Source organism: Pagrus pagrus (assembly GCF_965226575.1).
Source record: "Pagrus pagrus genome assembly, chromosome: 14".
Classification (NCBI taxonomy): domain Eukaryota; kingdom Metazoa; phylum Chordata; class Actinopteri; order Spariformes; family Sparidae; genus Pagrus; species Pagrus pagrus.
Window position 1 is genome coordinate 24,372,738 of NC_140198.1, and position 22,650 is coordinate 24,395,387.

The window sequence follows — 22,650 nt, forward strand, 5'->3', positions numbered from 1 at the left end:
AACAAGCGGTGATTGAGCAAAAGGCCAAAGGCAGGCGGAGGCGGGGGAGAGTTGTTAAGCTGCCCTTTTAACATCTATATTTCATGCCTGTCTCATTTGGTTTATGCATTTTGCATTACAAGTTGTGAAGTCAAAGCAAGTGTGTATGTAAATATAAATAGCGTGTGTCTATGCAGTGATGTCATGGCGTGCATGGTTAACCGAGACATAAACCCCTGACTCCTCTTTTAAGATAGACTGTCTGTGACTGTTATCCTCTGTGAAATGGTAGCAATCTGGGGTAATTGGGCTTAGTAAGCCACTGAATGTTTTGAGCTCTTCTGACAGATGCGAGGCCGTAGAGGAGCGGCTGCCAGACCACAGAGAACAAGCACTTACACATGTTTATAACGGCAGAGTGCAAGAGAGAAGGGGAGGAGGAAGGGGGGAATACAAGAGTGACAGAGAGGAGCAGAAAGGCGATAAACTTGCTCTGGCCTGTCTCCTACCTTTGCTAGTATCCATCCGTGCTGCATTCACACTTTGTCTGGGAGGCCCAATGTGCAGTGTCTCCTCTCTCAAGTCATTATGAAGCCATTTACTAACAGAGAGCTGCAGCACCAACACTCTTCCACCCACAGTAGCTCTGATTACAGCTGCTCCTGTAATGGCTGTTAACTGGTTCGGCGTCTTGCTCTCACTGCTCACTTCTCACCCCACCAGCATGCAGAAAATCTGCCAACAGCTCCTGAGGCCTAAATGTTTGGACACCTTTGCCCAACACCGCCCCCTGAAAACACCATCACCATTTTTATGCGCACATGAGGATGTATCGCTGGGATCAGTGGCTGCAGGGTGTCCCATTTCCAGCTCCCCTTTGGAGAACAAATCTTTATATATCCCTGAGGGTGTGAGGTCAGGCTAGAGGGAATGTAACGGGAGGAGAGCTGGGTCAGGGACTCGATGACGGGCATGCTGGCACAGGTGACCACCAGAAAGGGCGGGTGGAAAGCCAGCCATGAGGCCAGATTTCTCCTGCCAGGGGCCAGTGCAGGGCAGCCCTCAGGGGGACACTCGTTGCCCACGGCTGACAGATCCTCTACAGGTTTGGCTGTCATGCCGAGGCTCACTGAGGCTTTGAAATAACAGCAGCGTGTAATGAGGAGCCATCCAGTCCACTGCAATTGGACAGTGCACACTGTCGCAGCGGTGTAAAACTACACCGAGAGACAAGGCAGCTGTGGAGCGAGCCAGACCGTTTGACCTCAAACATGTCACATGTACATAAACCATCTGAAGGGGCTTCTCACAGGGCCTGATATCTCTGCTAGTGAGGAGTGAGAAATGGTAGGTGGCCATTCTGTGTGTAAATGTTGCTCCCCAGAGACACAGAGTGTGGGGGCTGCTGAAAGCCCCACAGCGCCTGACATGTCTGCTAGAATATCACGTCCTCAGCCAGCCATGAAACTTCTGCCCCCTTTGTCTGTTCGACCACATAGCTGTATGGACACTTTACAAACACCACACAGTATCACTGTCCATTCAGACCATATGTTCAGGATCGGAGCAGAAAATGGCACATCTGTGGGGCTGCAACTAACAATTATATTCATAGTTTATTAATCTGCCATTAATTTGGTCTGAAATGTCAGAAATGATAAAAATGTTTTATCAGAGTTGCCCAAAATCCAAGATGATGTCCTCAAGATATTCAGTTCACAGTCACAAAGGAGTCAAGAAACCAGAGCACACAGTCTTATAATATAAAATCTTAAAAACAGATCTTAAATTCACATTTAAGAAACTGGAGTCAGAGAATTTTGACTTTTCAGCTAGTTGATTCATTAATTAATCATTGCTGTACACTTCAGACCACAATGCGTTGTGTGTATCCTTCACTTAAGTGTATTTACTTCCTCATAAATAATTTTCAAAGTGATCTTTTAAATGGCTTTTAAATCATTCAATGTTTTCATTCAGCTGTAATATTTTATTCAGTTATTCTACTTACTCTCATTTCATTTGTTAGGAGCAATCAGAACAATGTGTGGATCTTTTGTTGGACTTTTGCGGACAAAACTACATGCCCAAAACAACAAAACACCAGATTGTTTTTATTATTAACTTATTTCCCTCATCCTTGCATGATATTGTGTGCAGACATTTACAGCTGAGAGGCACTGCAGACCACAAGTGGAAAGCATAAACTGTTACTGACTCCCATTTGGAAATAAATAAGTGGTATGCACCTCTGCAAGCTCAGCTGCTTTAACGTGCACTCCTGCTTGAGGCTGCAACATAGAACTGTGTCTTAGTTTTGTGGCACTGCACCAATGTGACGAGCTAAAGTCGACCTGTTCGTCAAGAAAACAGGGTGCTTTTGAAATCCAAGTCAAGCCAGGTGGATGGGTTGATTGCTTTGACTTGAGGTAAGGATGTGATCGGAACGCTCAGGTTTGCTGTTATGATCTCATGTTGTCCCCACACACGAGTTGAATGGACATAAATTCAATTTATCATTAACCCAGAGCTATGATGAATACGTCTGAAAACAACAACTAGAATCTCACATTACAGAAAATTCAGGCTGCGTGTCAGCACAACTCAAGCGTTTCACAACACGTCGTCTAACATTGCAACATGTGTTTCTTGTCAGTCACTGTGGCAGCTCAGAGGAACAATAGACAATCGCCTGTTGAACCGACAAACTTCAAACACAGACGTGCTTAAATCTCAATTACAGACACATGCTCATAAAAACCCACACCCGCTCATAAACACCTCATATTTTCTCATTCTTTCTCCCTCTCTCTCTCTCTCTCGCTCTCTCTTTCAAACACAGGCACACACAGAAACTCTACCAGTCAACAGGTCCAATGCCACCCTGGTTGAGGTGTGTGTACTGCAGCTCTATGTCCCCTGCCTGGATCTGTTCTGTGTTGGCCTGTCCTCCATGAAGCCCTGTCAGCCTGTCAGCTAAGCCCAGTGGACCGTACCAAACCAAAACATGGGGGGGTGGGGTTGTCTGTTAATTGTACAGCTGGCTCCTTGAAGGTGACAGACAGCCTTGGTCCCCTCCTTCCTTCTTTTGAGACTCTCCAATTGCATCAAGGGGTGTTGATGCTCTGCTCCTCCGCTGTGTCAAGTGTAGAAAAAGCCCTCTGTCTCTCTCTCTCTCTCTCTCTCACTCCTGCTCTTTCCTCCCCCCCCCCCCCCTCTCACTTCGGCCAGGAAGCAGGGCATGAGAGTAACTGGCTTGGAGCAATAAGGAGAGTGACAGCTCGAGCTGACACACTGACACCACCATGATTTCACCGGGGAGAGAGGCATGGAGGGCTGGAAAGAGAAATCTGTCCCCAGAGAGTCATCAGTCTGGGCCTCTTTCACTCTCTTTCAAATGGGGCCAACTGGTTTTACACACATACACACTGCACTTACAGGCCAGGATCAGATTCAATACAGCCTGCACTGAGTGTTAAAACCATATAAGAAAAACTCATTCCAGAGGGGTAATAGCATGAATGCATGGATCAAATGACTGGTGAAGTATCAATTTGCATGTAGCCTTTTTTCTCCTTAAATCTTCGGCGGCATTACAGAAGCAGCTGATGTGTCTGCGTGCGTATGAGTGCGAGCGTGTCAAGTGCCGTCTCATTACCCCCTCGCTCAGGTTTCACTGCAGTCGGATTAGCGGGACACTCCGGCGCAGAGACGAAGCTGTTAATGGCAGTCTTTCCTCTCCTCTCCACTCCACTTTCATCCCTCCTTCCCTCCAGCCTGGAAATGCTGTGTGGTCTGCTGATGTGGTGGTAAACCTACCCATCGCTCACAGGAGGGGGAGGCAGGGAGATGTAACCAGGCCTAAGTTCTCACCCTCTTCCCTCTACTCACAGCCCTCTTTCTCAGGAAACCTCAGTGCAGCCACATCAACATGCTTTTCAAAATAACACCACAAATTAGCTGAGAGCTGTTGGCAAGCTTCACAGTGATGAGCTATGGCTGTGGGACTGCAATACTTGGCGAGGGCGGGTTTAGTGTCGGGGAGGCTGGTTGGGATTTGAGCTGTTTATTTGAACTGCACCGTCGTCCAAACAGTCAGCTGCCTCTCTGCTCCCTCGTCAAGCCTCAGAGCTTAAGCTGGGATTGTGGTGTTGGTGGGGAGAGAACAACTTGATATCCCCCTTTGGGCAGCGGCTGCCCTCAGCTTGGGTTACTTTAGGGGAACAATGCGGCCTCTGTCCACGGCCTGCTACTCAGTGAAGACATGGGCTCAGACAGGCTCGCTAGTGTCAGGCATGGCCAGGGGATTCATACATCACAACACCACACACTGCACATTGACTGAGTGAGGGTTTAGGGAAAAAGCTTCCAAACACGGCTTCCCGGCTTTGCCTCTAAACGGCCCAGCAGAGCCCCCATCTAACACGCTAAGAGCTAAACCAGACGTGGAGCCCATTCCACAGCAACGGCCCGTTTGCAAGCAATCCCTTTTGGGATTTTGGTTTTTGTACAACAGTGTTTACAGTAAAAGCTGACACGTGGAATAAAGAGGGGATGCTGGAGCCTTGAAATCAAGTAGGCCCCTCTAGGAGCAGTTTAATCTGTAACAGATGGTGACAGTCCGATGGACGTTGATGGGTTTGGGCAGGCAGAACAGCGCCCAAAAGGCAGAGAGGATGAACCAAAGAATGGAGATGAAATGGAAAATTGGACACTCTGTTACACTTTGCTTGTATCAAATGCAAATGCTGTAAAATGCCCTTTCCAGGAAACATATATACCTTTACACACGCACACATCACCCACCACAACCTAACCACGTCTTCTCCACCCACTCTGCTCAGAAGTCAGAAGATATCCTGAGATCACACCCAACACCAGGGGGCGATGTTGTACTAAAGGTCGGACAGCCCCATCACGTCCTCCCAGCACGGTAACACTTTATGATAACCATCATTAATAAATGCCACATTTATAGGTAATTAAACTTAAGTTAATAGTCATTTCACTTTTAAAAAATGAAATGATTTCTAAATAATTTATTAAGCAATTGTAAAGGTTTTTAAACATCAGATACGTCGTTATAATAATATCCACATAATGTTTGAACTGTACAAACGTTTGTTTGTTTGTAAGAACTACACAGTATTTATCTACCATTTATAAAATATATTAAACATCAGTTGCAACTTAATAAACAATTGCATTATAAAGCATTTCATTGTAAACAGTGAATAATTGTTAACTTAAGTTGAATTAACTATAAATGTACCATTTATTACTGATGGTTATTATAAAGTGTTATCCACAGCACTGATATTACCTGACTATACACAGTCAGCAGCCTGTGGAAATATAATGAAAGGTGGTTTGAGACAAATGATAACCAGGCAATGTGTGTGCAGAGCAGAAACACATGCGAGGGATCTGTGGAGTGCTGCTAACAAACCAGGATCCTGCTCTGTAGTCCTCTCTAATCCGCCCTGCGGCTCATCAGGGCTTTATTTCTGCCCTGCATATTTATGAGAATCAGAGAGGGTGAGAAGAGAAAAAAAGATAACCTCTTTTCTTGTGGGAGCAATTAAAGCCTTGCTTTCATCAATCCCGATCAGAGTCCTCATGCTCTGTCTCTCGCTCGCCTTTTTGTGTCTCTTAAAGGCTGCGTTTACAGCGCTGACCCTGCTCTGGAGGTGCGGCCGTGGACAGAGACCCAGAAAGAACAAACAAAAGCTGTGGTTACATGGACAATATCTCTTCAATCTGATTGAAAAGTTGTTGTGGCCACAGACCAGATCTGTTTTTGCTGTTTCGCTCTCACTCAGAAGCAGCGTCACCTAATGTAACCACCACATGAGGCGAACATGTGTAAAAAGAATATATTTATTCTAACCAGAGTGAAAAGATCTTTACATAGGTACTAGGTACTAATATTGTCCTATTGAGCGGATTTTCCAAGAGTTATACCACCCCTCTCAATCTGATTGTAAATCCACTCAGGCTGGATCAGATCAGTCTGTTCTGGTAACATGAGTGGTAACTATTATTCTGATTATTATCAGAGTCCATGTAAACACAGCCAGTGCTGAACCTTGAAGTCCGACTCTAAGCTTCTATATACAGGATTCCTACAGTGACTGTTGAGGATTACAGAGATTACAGTGGAGGTCATTTATTGGATGCAGGAAATAAAAAAGGTTGAACATGATGACAACACCCTGCAGAGTCCAAACGATCTAACAAATGCTTTAAAAAGGTAGACATTTTCAGCCTGGGTGGCCTTCCGGCATTGTTTTATCCGATAAACTCTCCATGACCACATAATCCAAAATGGGTGGTTCTATAAACTTTGGGTTGTTATTCATCACGTTCATCGGAGGGTTTTTTTTTTCCAAAGGGAGACCAAATCCTACTTCATGCTGCTCAAAGCAACACCAACAGCGCTGGGGTGAATCGTTTCACAGCGAACACTAACATCTCATCCGCTGTGTTAATCCCATCTCCTTTTTAGTACGTGTCTGCAAAGCTGCTATGCTGTGTTTCTGGGACACAGCCCTCAAGTTATTCACCAGAACTGAAATCTGTTTGCGAGAATGACATCACGAGGCAGCCGTGGTTACTTAAAAACAATGAGATTTGGAGAGGCGGTGAGATGGAAATGGCTGGAGGGAAAGACCTTGAGGAGGGAGAAAGACTGTCAGACACACATGGTAGATCAAGATAGACGGCTGGATCATTCTGGACCAGCACTCCTGCTGTTATGAATGCACACATGTGCTCACACTCATATGCGCATACACCTCTAAGCCACCATGAGGCCTCATTAAGGCGGTCTGCGCTCTCTCCCTCTTTGGCAATGTCACCTCTGCCGCAGGGACCAAAGACTGACACAGGCATAATTGGCCTGAACACACCAACAGTGTGCTGGGAATGGCTGGGTCTTGATAAGTGGTGTGTGTATGTGTGTGTGTGTGCGTGTGTGTGTGTGGTGCTTTGACCCCGTTAATGCAGCACAGTTGGCAGGAGAGTGGCTGATGTCACATTGGATCAGTGGATGCTGTGATGGTGATGGGGAAAGGACCTCTCCTGGGAGGGAGACCGGGGCTTTCAACACCTCCGCCCGGCCATCCACTTGCACTTTTCTGTAGCGACTCCACCATCAACATATGTCAATGACACACTGACAATAAAACACCAAAAAAAGGGACGTTTGATTTGACTTGTTTTGCATTTATCAACCGTTCACCTATGGGATCTGCTGCTTTAATTTGACAACAAGGCTGGACTTATGAGTTCTCATTTTTTGACAAAGAAATCAATATTAATATACTCAATATTATCCTTGTAACCAAATCAGATTTTTAAATAAATTGAGCATGCTTACATAAATCCATCTACTTCACCTAGACAAACAGAACATATGCCACAGAGTGTTACCTCAGAGACCTGAGACAAACAGACATGTACAGTACACAGTTGCTCACCATTCAACCCTGACTGGATGCTAAACCGCCACATCCCTCAGTGTGGCAGACACACGGGGGCCAGCAGGAAAACTCAGGTCTTTCACTTTGATCTCTGGAGTGCAGCCCATTTAAATGTTTGTGTTTGAGATGTAGACCTTTAATTTTGGCCTGATGGGTTCCAGGCTCTTTGGGTTTAGCCTGGCATGTCGGATATAGGAGTGTTTACACAGTCTCCCTCCAGCTCTCCTGGTGCTGAAATAAGTACATTAAGATGGATGGATTTACTTAGTCTCTAACCTCGGGATGAGGGGAACAAACTCTGAATGACCTCTTTGTGCTGCTAGAGGGGATGGAAGGAGACTGGCTCACACTGCTGTATGTGTGTGTGCACCAACAGACCCATTCACAACATCTCCTTAAAACTGATCCTCAATCAACAAACTTGTGCCAAGTGGGCACCAGCTAGACCCGTGGTCTCACATTCAGTGTTTACCTGACTGGGTTATCTGCCAAAAATCCCATAGTTAGACCGGACTGTATATGTTATGACTGTAACAGGTGGGTAAGGAGGAAAAAAGACACAAAATAAAAAAAGATATAAAGCAGGATTCACAGTGGTCTGAATATGTCTTGGCTACAAACCTGCTTAATCTCTTTAAGTCAAGGAATCATATTATTTGTAGGGATATTGGATTAACAAAACACCGAATAGAAGGCATCAAAAACCAAAAGGCAATCCAGGCACTCCAAATATAAGAAAATGTATTAAACTTTTACATTAAAAGTGCAAATCCTACTCTTACGCTAAAGTAAGACTCATTTTGTACCCAACTAATAACTTTGAGACCAATCCTTTGCAGCCCCGACCAGGACCAATGAGCTGTGATCAATACAAACATTTAAATGTGATTTTGAAATATGTACAGTCGCAAATGTTGCCATATTTCTCCGCCTACTGACAGACACAGTAAATGTGAGCTATGGACGTGGGCTGGACCATTGTTTGCCACTGTGAGACAGTAAATCAGCCTGTGCTTCCCTTGATTTGTTAACCTTTGTTTGGCTGTGTCAGCAGATGAGGCATGGCTGGAGCGGCCCCTTTCATGGCCATGAAATACAGCCTTTCTCTCTGTAGTTGAGGAAGGAGAGGAGGGGGTCCTTCCCTCTGTGCAGCAGAGGATATTGAGCTTCCTTTACCCCTCAGAGATACCTTAAATGCTCGTAGCGGGGGACGGGTAACCAACAGAAGCAAAGAGCACTGGGGGACACGCCTGGAATCTGCTGCTGTGATGCATCATTCAGACTTGAATCCTTCAGATCCCAGTCTTATTACTAAAAACATGCATGGTTATTAAATATCAAAAGAGCATTTTGATTGAAGAGGGCATGTGTTTGAGCCAAAACAACAGCAATGCTTTATTTCAGCAGTTGTGTCTCTGGAGGGAGGAGGCAGCGACCTCTCTGTGACCTCTTAGCCCCTGGCAGGGAAAAAGAGACCGTCCTTGACTGCGTCCGTTCAGAACGCACCAAAGGCCAATGGTAGTCAGGTCATCTTTCCACTGCGCATCAGGTCAAGTTCCACAGGCAGCCCTGATTTCTTGACACACAAACCCACACAGACGGCAGAGGTCAGCACTAGGGCAGTGCCGGGAGCCTGGGGCAGTAAACCAACACTGGTGCTGTGAAAGGCCAACCTTCTCTTTCCAGTCCGCTGAATGAGTTAGGGAGCTGCCCGGGTGATTTGTGGCGTGATCGTTGCTCTCTATATCACTTGAGATTACAGCAGGTGGCGGCCCGCAGCCTGGAAGTACACACACAGCTCTATCACCAGTCCACCTCTCAGGAAACCGAGCGAGAATGAGGCAGAGAGAGAAAAACAAGCCCTCAGCTCCCTCCCACACAGCAGTAATACGCTCACAGGCAATTTTGCTGCCAGCAGAGCTCTCTATGACAATCCAGGGAGCTCTTCAGCTCTGATATCTGCCACAAAAGTTCACCTCCGCTTTTCTCTTTCCACTATTTTTTTAAACAATGCCATCAGCGCTGCAAATTACACCTTCCACATCGCACATTATTCTCTCCCCTGGTGACAGACGCACTCAAGCCCGACACACTTCACCAGCGGCGCTCTTCACGCTGGCGTCAGCCCCGGGTCTCGCTGTAGCACCGCTTCATTTTCACATTAACTCCAGTAAAGCATGGTGAAATCAGCGTTGTGCTGAGGGGGGAGGGGGAGATTGAGAATCACTACACTGTGCACTTCAATTCACCCCCGCACTGAACTCGGTCTCACATCGCAGACACAGCTGCAGGAGATGTCTCATGAGGGACTAGCTTCTCCAATATATCTACCAAATGAACTCTTAGAAATAAATCTCAAGTGCTCATTTACGAGACCCTTAAACTGAAAAAAAAAAGAAATCACACAATGGAGTCACTTCTGACTGTGACCACAATTTAAATGTGACTCAGATGATGTATATGCAGGAAAAAGATTTAAGATTGTAAGGTCACACATTATAACATTACTTAGTTTGTATTTTCCAATGTGTAGTTTTTCCAGTTTTAGTCCAATGCATCATTTCTCTTCTAAATGGACCATCTACACACAACACACTCAACAGTTCACTGATGAGAACATTTTAAGCATACTCGTGATAAATGGCACTGCAGAGCTTTTTAAATGTCATCCAGCATTATCTTAATCTTGCTGCTGGGGCTACGCTCTACAAACAATGCACACTGAGCTTAGTCTCTGCTCTCCGATGACCTAGCTGAGTCTCTGGGACGGCTTGAGGATTGACAATATCATAAAGGATGAGAATGTAACCGGGTGACAAGATATTACTGCCCTGGGACACAGCTTTAATCATTTGATAGATCTGTCTGCAGGCCTTTGTGGTGACACACTGTGCTGGTTTGACATCGTCAGTATCTGTGCAGCCCAGCACTTCAACCGGCTCCCTGGACAGCAGTCACAGACCTAATAAGACTTGATTACCGATTTCCACCCACGGCACCCTGGAAGCAGCTTACACTTTAGAAAAGTTGTTTATTTCACTGGTGGCCAATAGACTTACACCACATCTTTTTGACTGCTGCTTACTCTCCTGCAGAGCAAATGACTCAGACTAGCTAGCTGACACCTGCAGGCACATCGACAACCACGGTAATTAGAGCTAACATTTAATGACTCTTAGTTAATGAAATCTATTCCTGGGCAAACTGAACCCAGAGAGAGCAGCGAGGAGGGAGAAAAACAGCGAGGCAAGCAGAGAGTGATGGTGACTTTAAGCTCCACATTAGACAACTGTGCACAGTTGACACCGATGGCCCTGAGGTGACGCTGACACAAGAGGGGAAGAAAACAAATCAACGTCGGAGAACACAAAAGCCACGTTCTCATCAGTCGGATTTTCTTTTTAAAATGCATTGTAGGCCTCGGGCGGAGTGGAAGAAAAAGCACCGTGGCTTTTCAGGGAGCATGAAAAATACACTGTAATTACTGAGTAGGTGAGAAGTCTGTGAGATTAAAAGATGAGGGACCAGCACTAAGTCTTCAAAGAGACCTGAGGTTGCCCTGGGCTGATTTCCAGTCTCGCTGCAGAGAAAAAAACCCAACAGTCAGTCATTACCAAAGCTGCACATCAGCAGCCGAATTATAGTGGCCTTCTTAGCGCTTTGCAGGCTAACATATATTCATGTCTTACCTTTGTTCTAATCAGACAATATTATTAGAGTCTGAAATAAGCTTTGGGTGTGCTCATCTACCAAGAATGATACATTCTATCATAGAAAGCTATTTGGTATATATATATATATATATATATATTTGTACATATATATTTTTTACATTTTTCTGTCAATAAATCCTGATTTATTCACCAAAGACTGTTTTTTCCATCAGTGATATTAGCCATGTTTATATCCTACACTGACATTTTTCTGAATCTTTCTCTGACACCACTGTCTTTGGATTTTAACACTTGCAAACTAATGACTCATACGTGCCAGTTGCTCTGCAGAATCAGAGTTTCACTTGTGCGGATAGTTGCCACAACTGCTCCTTCATTGCAGAACTCAATATAATAAACTAGCCGTTGCTTCGTTTGGCAGCTGTTTGTGCTATCATGGCCTGTTGCGGCTTTCTCAGCCATGTGCTGAACCCTAAAGCCCAATGAGGATTTTATGTGTACCAACAAGGACGCACCGTCAAACACATGCCGTGCTTTTGCACCTGCCTTTCAGCAAATATTGACACTCATCATGCCACAAACGAGCTTCTCTCGCCATTTTTGTTGGAGCTGCTGTCTGTATCGGAGTTTGGTTGCATTAGAGTAATGGTAATCCCCTCCAACAAAAACCCACCCGACTCTTTTAATCTCAACACCACCCTCCATAAAAATACTTATTTTAATAATAAATAGGTCTTGGCTCTCCCTGCACCTGGATTCTTTTACTTGCCTTTTGCAATAGCGGGAGGCATTAGCATATGGCAGGAGAGGAGGAGGGGACGGAGATGGTAAAAGGGAAGAAAAGAGGGGATATTTAAATGGGAATAGGGGCCAAGAGAGTGGACTATCATGCAGCAGAGAGAAAGCGTATTTTGTGTACTGTTTCCCCAGTCAGGTCCTTTCATAGAGGAGGAGAGAGGGGGGCCCTCTGTTGATTTAGGCTGCACAAAGGGGGCCTTAATCCTTTCAAGGGAACCAAATCAGTCCACAGAGAAGCACGTTCAAAAGGAAACCTCCCTGTCAAGCATGGCCATTGAGCCACCCCAATGGACGCCACAAATCAAGCCCTGGAGGGAATCAAAGGCCAGAATGTGGGAAATGTGTTCGGAGGTCTGTGCAGTGGAAAGTGCACGGCCACGAGGAAGAGGAGGGGTGGATGGGCGGGGGGGCACAGGGACCTATCATCAGCAATCGGCCCCGTTACTGCCACGGCCCTGAAGGGGTCATAACCCTCGTCTCTGAGCCTCCCCCTGCCCTGCGTGGTTACTCCCCCCATTACAGAGGAATGTCCATTCACACGGGGCACCTCCATTATCCCTGAGCCAGAGTAAATGGGGCTGCTTTTAACAGCAAATTAGTGACTTGATAATGAGGTCACATGTGGTGTTGGCACACTGAGGCCATAAACAGATGCCTCTCCTGCCCTTACTTCACTCCCTGCAGCATTAGAACATCCTCCTCCTTCTCCTCTGGCTGTTGTACAAGTCCTGCTGCATCTCAGCACATTTGCAACAAAGGGTCACCAATACTGTACGCTGCTTCATGTTACATACCGTACACGTGAAGACAAAAGCCTACATGACCTTTTCAGTTTTCCACATTGTAATGACTCCATCTGACGAAATACTGGTGGAAAGAGAGATTTTCATCTGGTGTGTAAGTGTTCCGAGACATTTGTGTGTTGTGCGTAAACTGAATCAGCTTTACGACTGTAATGCAATATCGCTGTTGCATATTTTAAACGACCACATATAAATATGGCAATCGCTGCACTGAGACAAATTTCCACATGGCAATAACACCAGCGGAATGGCAATGCACCTGCACCATCATATTCACAACATTTCAGCAGGGTAGAGAGAAAAAGGTCCGTACCTTTAACTGCAGCTGTGCTGAAAAATTTCTCGGAGCCGGCATCGGACACCTGGAAAAGAGGAGAATGGAATGAGCAAAAATATCACTTAGAGCGAAGCGCAGAGTGTAATATCGTTTTTCAGCAAAATATCCAAACGCTCTCCCTGAGAGTGTTTCTAGGGATGGTTCAGAGCAACTGAGAAGACATTATTGGGAAACATTAAAAACAAAGGTTATTCTGCTTAAGTCACCAAACTCTCATTTTAAATTACACCATAATCCTAAATTCACACAAGTAATAGGATTTTAATATTTGTGATCATTTGTATGATTTATGCGTTCAATCCTAACAGCCTTCAAGATCTAATTTAAGCCGTATACACCAACACATATCCAGTATCTGCATCCTGTTGTGCCCAACTGATATACAGAATTACATGGGTAACCTGAGCATCCTGATCAGAACCAATACTGGGTATCAGACTGAAACAAAACAAGCGGCGCTTCATATTCTGGCCACTTGATGGCACTGTTGCTCCGCGCCAGAACAACTCCAGCCGTTCTCCAACAGCGACAGCATCACGGTGTTAGAATAAAATGTGCAGCCATGGGATTTAAACCTGAATAAGAAAATAAAAGGCTTACACAGGTGGAAATACTAAGTCACAAATTAATCATATTTAAACCAGGTGATTTGTTTTTATAAGAGAAAAGAAACAGGACAACACCCGTTCAGCTGCACATGGGGAGAAGACGGACTGACAGGTTTCTGAGAATAAAATCATTTTCTGTTAACTGACTTTTAATTCAAGCTGGATTCCGAACAACACACTGTGATGTTAAGGCGTTACACTGTGACAGCAGGGCCATATTTTAGTGATACATTGATCCTAATGAGAGGAATATTCAGAGCCCAGTGACAGCTCAGTTGTCTGCGACTCGTGTCTTTTTCCCCGACGCATGTCTGTTATTAAAATACCGGGAAAACAAAATCTAAATACAAACAGAGAAAAGTGAAAATGAACCACTGAATGAATGTTGTTTTATTGTTGGATAAAACCTTGTGAAGAAGCAGGTATTCATTCAGTAATGCAACACTGACAGAATGTAAACAATGAAAGCTGCAGAATAAATGACAGCACGAGAGGAGGCATGGAAATGGTTCCTGTAACACAAACTGTTGTGCACACTATCACACATAATGACATGTACGATTATAAGCAGCTCGGAGCCAGCGCGCATACCTTTGATGTGGCAAGGTTAGCAAGGAGGCAAATAAAGTCAGGATATTACTTTCTCGGTCTGGTAAATATGGCCTCGCTTCACATTCTGCTTCTCAAATAATATAATCCACACGAGAGGCGGTGAAGTCTACTCCGTTTAAATTGAGGACAGCCATGCGGAGAGAGAAGAAGCCTTTCCAAGAAAAAAAAAAAAAATCCAAAGCCGTTCACAAAGCTACTGCGCCTTTTGGACAAAGGGAACCATGTGTCTCGCCACGGAGAGCTTCTGCAACAGCGCCGAGGCGACGAGAGGGAAAAAAAAATCCCTTGATCCACCTTTCTTTCCGTGCTCTGGACACAATGTGATCTCTTTCACGTATATTCTCCTGTCGGAAATATCCGTGAGAGGTAACAAACAGGATCCGGGAGGGTTTGTGTGTCGGGTCGGTGCGCAGAGAGGGGCTGCGTCCGACGGAGCGAACCAATCCAACAAAGCGCACTGCCAGTTTCCTCTGTAGAGACAGGGACGGAGGCAAATCACACAAGCGGTGAGCAAAAAATCACCAGGTATAAGCCCGCTGTCGCTGTGTGTTCAGCTGCAAAGCCTGTCTGCCGCGCGCTCTCTGACGGATCCCGGTCGTGGGCACACAAGAGCCTCTCCCCATCCGCTCCCAAGCACCAGACAAACTCCCATTCATCCAGCGACTGACTGCCTGAGTGCTGCTGCTGCTGCTGCCTTCACGGTCGGGTCCTCCCACTTCCTGATTTCCAGGCGGACTTGAATTCAACCTCAGTCGTGCTCCTTCAGTAGACAAACACACTCGTGCTTTTTGGGCTTCCGAAAAGCTTGGAGCTGGGTTTGCAGAGGCGCACACCAACGCTTTCACCTTTTGCGTAAATGGCGCGCAAAAGGAGAGACGGCAGCGCACCACTGCTAGATAAGGAGGCAGGGAGAGAGAAGGAGAGAGAGAGAACAAGAGGGAAGGAGAGAAAGGAGGGAGGGAGGGCAGAGCTGAAGCAGAAATATATTCTTTCACTCTGTACTGAGTGAGATGATGTCAGCCCCTAATGAATTCCCCAGTAGGGTGCTGCTACCATGAGGGGAGGAAAAACAAAACGCTCCTTCATGAGCAGCACGCAGCTCCTCGCTGCCCACAGCTCCTCGCTGCCCACAGGCGCTGTCTTCCTGTTGGATCAACTACTCCACTGGCCTGAAGGGAGGTCAGCTGCTAATATACAAAGCACTTTGGGTCATTCAGCCTTCAATTTGAGCTCTGAGCTCTCCATGGCCCACCCTGACAGGCCTGAAGCCTAACAAGCCTCCACGCCTGACACTGCAGACAAAAATCATCACTACCACGTTTATAATTGTGTGAGAACTTCACCAAGCCCTGGAGGAATTGTTTTTCTCCGCTTGCCCATCCAGAGTAACAACAAAACAGCCCTGCTTGAGCTGGCACAGCTCAGCATCTTGCAGCTTCCAGCCAGTGTTGATGCCACAAAGAGTGTATTTAAAAGGGATCTCACAGATTTAATGTGGCACACTACCCTGTTAAGATTCACACTACAGGCCTGAAAGTAATATTTACCTGAGAAACAACAGCGCACACCCTTCTTCGCTTCATCCCCTCATATTGGGCGAATCCTGATTGGACAGTCCTGGAAAATCCTCTTAATAGTGCAAACCCTCGCATCCTATAGCTCGTCTAATGAGCATTAACCCACTGGCTGGGAGGTCAATGGATGTACAATAGAGTCACATTGCAAAGTCTTTCCCTGCCAGTTCAGCCTAACCAACCACAGAGCAGAAAACAGACTTAGCTCATAGCTGAGATGCTAATCCGTCCCTCGGTAACGGAGAGCGAGGGTCCGTTGGCTGGCCTTGACCGGCCATACAAACATGAAGTCATGGGAAATGGGATATACAGTAGCCTGAGATTCAGAGCAGCAAAACACATCAGAGGCAACAACACAACAGTCTGATGCTCAGTCTGGTCAAACTGAGAAGTTTACATTCAGCAGAAAAATATTTATCCATGGAAACTTAGCATGGACTTGGCAGAGCTGCTCAGCGACACACTGATGAGATACAGAACAAAAAATGTGAAGTACCATGAGGGGGTGGGAGGGATTGGCCTCAGGTGGCCACTTGATTCAGCTGCAGAGGATAAAGGCTGTGGTCACAAAGGGCCTGGGAGAAGGAGCAGCCGAGCATGTGTTCTTCAAATTAGAGACTAATGCTATGAATCTTTGTATGTTTCACAGATGTATGCATTGTGCATCGAGCAACTTAAACTAATGAAGTCATTAACCTCTGGCGCACAGTTGCTCATAGGCTGTGGGAAAACATCTTTGATAACTACAGTGAAACTATTTAGCTGCACAGTGCCACGGTTCATGCACCAGTATGGCGGAAATGCAGTTAATCATGTCTAAAATTAGTTACAAATGTACTAACTGTGGTTACATGTAATTAGATCACAGGGATTCTTATGTTTGAAGCGGTGATTGTGATGAAACATCAAGAGCGTTTCGCGGTTTGGCTTCAAACGCATGACATGGCTGGCTTCAAGATATGTATTTATATGCCAGCCACCGTCAGAAAATGGCTACCAGTCGTTTTCGCGGGCCTGTGCAGCAGCAGCTATGAACAAGCCGCTGTTCTCCAATTTAAATGGTCATTATCAGATTTGAGAGCGACCGCAAGTCTGTGATTACAGCCGCACTGCCAAACAATCGGCGTCCGGATCTCTCACGGCACATTATTTTTAATTCAAATGAAACGATGACAGAGATGAACGCACACATAAAAATGAGAACCCTGCACAGTTTCACATGGAAAACATTGTCTGTGCAAGAGAATGAAGCACTGAGATCAAACACAATGTCTGGATGTATGAAATGTATCTCAGTAATTGCTGTCTGGGCACGTAAGTTCTGTCTAAAGACCATCAGCTTCACACTGACATTTTGTCATCTTTTATTCCCTTTTTTTGGACGCTGATTCTCTGCTTCAAAGAAACCTGAGGCATGTTTGTCTCTCCCCCCACAACCATGGTTTAATTTACAGGAACTCTTTCCTAGATTACAATCACAGGGGACCAGCTCGCCTTTATGAGCCTTCCTGCCATTATGCCAAATCTACCTCGTTTGACATATTACTGATAAGTGTAACATGAGTGCCAGCAATGTAATATGTTAAAAGCTCTTATTACGTTTGTCTGTGACTCAGAGCTCCATCTTTGCTTCACAGGGGATAGAAGAATCTAATGATTTAAACTATGATTGGATGCAGAGGCCAGGAAATGGAAAGAAAATGCTCTTAATGACATTGAACAGAGTCATCATGGGCCATCGCAGGTGGGTGAGTATTTCAGAAACAGCTTCATCTCATTGTGACGTCTTTGTGAGAATGAAATACTGTCGCTGCCTGAGCTAGACGAAGGACTTCAGGATAAATAGAAGTGAACAAAACTGAGTCCTAACATGCTCAAAATGACAACATTAGCATGATGTTAAGCAGGTATGTTTACCATGTTCAACATCTCAGTTTTGTGTGTTAGCATGCAAGCACTCAACACAAGGTACAGCTGAGGATGATTAAAATGTCATTAGTTTTGCAGGTATTTGACAATAAATCATATTCTAGACCTGATAATGTTGCCATAATAAAAGTGGAGGAATCATCAAAGTTATTGCAGTCCATCTTGAGAGAACCACGAATCTGTGTAGCAAATTTCATGTCAATCTACTGTTGAGACATTTTGCTCAAAATGTAAAATGTATGATGAACATAACCACTTGCTTTTCTATGTTGCCAGGAATCAAATCCCACGAAAATCAATCCCTATGCAAAATAGTAATTCCTGCACACATTCAACTCATTGTTGGAAACATCTGGGATGATGTAAGTACACAACTCAACAAAATGTATAACAAAGGTCATTTTTAGATATTTCAATGCAGAAATGTTACATATTATATCTCTACAGAACAAACTGGTCAACTATTAAGAAAACACCCGACACACCATTCGACTTCACACCTTAAAGACTGGTTATATAACGGCCACTAAGCAATAAATATTTAATCACTGTTCCATGTGGGGATATAAACATGTGGATACACTGTAAACATGATGACTGGCAGTGTATCACAGGCAGGCAAACAGTGGAAGCTCATGTTTCATTGTGTTTCAGTTTACACACATTAATCTGACTATTGGAATTAACAAAATAATGCTTGATAAAAACCTGTTCTACATGAATTTTTTAAAATAAATCCTTGTCTTCACAGAGGAGGGGGTGGGATTAGTTAACACCCTCCTTGTTGCTTAAGATCTGAAATATCCAAATGTAGCCGTGCAACCTAAGAACTGTGAAATATCTCTAATTGCACACACAAACCCACACACTTGGAATTGCCAACGTCTCCTCTCTTCCCAGCCTTTCGAGGGCGGAGTGAGGATGTTTTTTCAAATTAATTTTATTTTATGTTTTTTACAATCATTACATCTGACCTTATCTCTCAGAGCCTGCAACTGGGTTGTCAATGACAACTGGCTCTAATCTCTACCCCCTCCCGACAAGCAGCACTGACAGGCCCTTTCTTCCCAATTCCTCAGACACGTAGCCAGACATAAATTAATCTGTCACTCAGTCCTAGTATTAATGTGGGGATGACACATGGCTGTGCATGCAAACACACACACGCACACACACACATAGACAGAGACAAAGACAAATGCACCCAGCATTAAAAACCGTTATACAAACTGGGACACCATAGCATGCCAAAAGTAGAAAAAGCCTTTGGAAAAGCTGACAATAACTGCATCAATCAAACATCCTGACAGAGAATGAGAGATTTAAGGACTTGAGAATTTCCATCTGCATTACCACAGACACCCTTTCAATATTAAACCTGTAAATAACAATGGCAAAAATGAATCTCTACTTCCAACGCGTGCTTATCACACAGGCGATGATTGGCATTCTGGGAACATTTAGGAAGATTGACGGACGCAGGGATGAAAGCACCTCTGATCCAATGACGGTACCTCTAAAAGCAGATCCTTTGTGTTATAATAAAGCTCCCTGAGCCAAGAGATATGAAACTCACATCATATGTCAGCCAGGGAGGCAGCAGAAAAGTATTTCTTCCGGTTGTTAAAAGCCTGTAGAGACTATGCTATCTGCTTATCTGTATCTACTTATCTCCCTGTGGTCTCTGAAAGCAGGCCGGGGCCACAGAAGTTCAAGATAAATGGCCTGATCAATGGCAGACATTATCTGGATCTGGTAGGCAATAATCAGATCCAGTTGACATTGCAGGCGCAAAAAGAACTGGCCTGTCAGCGGGAGCGAACCTACTTCACTGGCCATCAGTCTAATGTCGCTGCCGTGGGACTCACTTTGGAAAACAATGCAGACGAGAAAATTGGTTTAACCTTCCCTGCCATGAATGCTTTGGTTACATCCCTAATGCAGCCCCTCCAACACACCCACAACCCCCTCACCACCACTCTGCCCAGTCACAAGAGAAATGGAGACCCTTTTGCCTAAATTACAGACATTGCCGTGGAATGTGGGCTGCGGGCTTTGATGCCGTAGATAATTTCAGACCAGTCAATCACTTCCAACAGAAAGGAGCATATGTGCTACACGCCTCAAAACACACACGCACACACACACACATGCACACACACGCACATGCTGTAATGCATATTAGCCATGATTTACCTTTAACATTTCCATTTCATGTCAGTATAATTACTAACTCCTAAATGCAAGCACAAATTATTTTAAAGGCCAAATCTGTGTCCTTATTTATGGCTCTGTCACTCAATGTTTACATAGAGATTTAATGGAGCGAGAAAATGAATTCTCTCAGCTCTTGAAACTAGGCATATGTGACAGGGAAGTCTGAATTTTAATGTGCTGTATTTTAAGAGATTATTTGTTTGTGATGTTTACTTTCATCTCTACATCACTTCAATGTCCTTGAGTACATTTCTTTATATATTTCTGCAGTCCTTCTCTACTTTCTACTCGTCGCAGTGGCTGACTTGAAACAACAGCGTAAACAAGATTGGGTGCTGCTTGTCATACAAATTCATTGATAAGCTCACTGAGTATAACCTCATCAAGCTGGTGTGTCATTTGATCTCAAGGACAAAAAAAAAGAAGGATTATAAACCTCTTTTAATTTGACCCCAATTTTCTCTCTGAAGCTCTACAGTGGAGCCATATCCCAGACAGACAAAACATTCTTAACAGATAACCCGCTGCATGACGGACCCCCAGCTTTAATTTTTCTCCCTAATCTGCATGTCTTTATATTTGCGGAGACCCAGCAGACATCTACAACCAAAGAACCGTGGTGCTGGAACCCCCCGTGAGGCCTTGACTTAATACTAAGCAAGAGCAACTGTGCTGGCAGGGATAATATTTTCCCTTTTTGTCTCTTTCTTCTCGGCGGTGCGTTGGGAGCGAGGAGACGAGGGGAGGCAGGGAGATAAAGGAGGAGGAACTAGAGAGGAAGAGAGCGGGAGAAGAAAACAAAACAGGAGGAGACGGGGAGAGACAGACAAGATGGAGAGAGGGAAGGAGCCAAACGGGGAGGGAGTGTGGAAGAAAAGGAAAAGGGAGAAACAGCCTGCTGTGTCTTTTAAAAAGGAATGACTACAGGAAAGCACTGAGGAAATCACCACTAAGGCGTTGTATTAAAACCTGTCTGACCCTCTGCAGACCCCCCGAGCGATTCGCCCGGCTGGAGGAGTATGGTCGAAGGGATTAGGCCTCTGAAACGCTCCGTCAAGACCATTCTGTCAGGCACCAACAGAGACAGCCTCAGTCATCCACCCGCACCCCCTGTGCTCCACTCAAACAAGCCTCTCCAAGGCTCTCTCTATGCTCAACAGCTCCGGAGTGGGGGCCTGATGATAGGCTCTCTAGGGGGACACAAGATGGGCCACGGACATCAAAAGCCAGCAGGGTGACAGACAGCAGGGAGGTCTCCACCCGCCCTCCCCCAACATTCCCTTTTTTCTCTTTTTGTTGCCGTCCTTCTCTCTCCCTCCGTCTCATCCCAGGCCCCCGCTGGCCATTGAGGGCTTTCTAATTGCATTTCGCAGGGCCTGAGCTAAATAAGGTTGTTGTTCTGTCTACAGTAGCCTCCCTGCTGGGGGGCTGAAGGATGGGAGGGAAAGAAATGGGAAGTTCAGGCCCCTACGAGACAAAGGAAAAATGCAAGGCGAAACACGAGATGCTTGGCATAGCACGAGAGAGGGAGGTGATCTGTGACCCAGCGCAACGAAAATGTACCCGGGTTTGTTGATTGTTTTTTAAGACTCCTTGTCACTCAGTGGTTGACAGGTGATCCGTGCTGCGTCCCCTTGAGAGATCCTCTAAAGAGGAATGTTTTTTCACTCCTCACTCTGCAAGAACCTGAATTCTTTGTATGAAAGCAGACTTATGGATGCGGTTGGAAAAGGTTGTGCATGCTGCCGAGGATCTGAGCCTTGATCGTATGACAGAGTGTTTTAACATGTCAGAGTCCACTGAGACAGCGCTTGGATATCCTCCCTGACCTCGTTGCCCCTCTGCTGCTCATCTCCCCCTCTGTGTAACACTAGAACATGGGAGATCGGTTGAACAAGAGGAAGACTGTGTATCCATGTGAGTGTGTCTTTGGAGACAAGAACAATTTCATCCGTGAATCGCCTCCTTTCCCCTGGTGGTGTCCGTACAGCGGAAAAGTGAGCTGCTGGTTTTTGACCTACATGTGGAGCTGGTTGCGGGCCAGAGACTGGGGCCACGACTGGGCTGCAGGGGGTCTGTCTGTTGACAAGAACGGGAGGCCTCTTCCGCTTTGAAGCCCTGTATATTTAAATATTTCATGACCCCCTCATCTCCAGCCCCTTTTATCGGATTTGCGCTCTGGCTCGTGGCTGCCTTTCATTAATAGCACAGCGAGAGGAGTTAGTGTCGATCTAATGCCCCCCATCAGCGAGGCACATCTGAGGGAGCCTCTCCCTCACCCGGGCCCTTTTGGCACTCAGCATATCTGGAAGACGATCTCGTTAAATGCTAGTAACAATTACAGCAATTACAGATAAGCCTAAGTGTGTCAAAGCCGCAACATGATGTTTACAATGATTAGCGTGCAGCGTTATCAGCAGGGATGGTAATCAACGCTGGTGCCTGGTGCTTCAAAAGATCACAGGGCTCTTTATCTGTCACTATCAATAAAAGGCCACCGGCTGAAGGCAGACCTGAGCATAGCTGTCATGTTTGGTACTAGATCATTGTGCTGGTACCTAGCTTCAGTTAGAGTAAACCCAGTTTGACGGAAGACTTTACAAGATGTCACCAGATCAGTGCAATGATATCAAAT

At 45.4% G+C, this 22,650-nt stretch overlaps 1 protein-coding gene across 1 annotated transcript in view; it reads right to left on the reverse strand.

Annotated features, from left to right (window-relative positions):
- The window catches only part of auts2a (activator of transcription and developmental regulator AUTS2 a), a 309,944-nt gene that overhangs the window by 20,680 nt on the left and 266,614 nt on the right, over nt 1-22,650 (reverse strand). Inside the window, exon 6 of the mRNA XM_084373812.1 lies at nt 13,052-13,100. Coding sequence (XP_084229938.1) covers nt 13,052-13,100 — 49 coding nt within the window. The remainder of the gene's footprint in view (nt 1-13,051; nt 13,101-22,650) is intronic.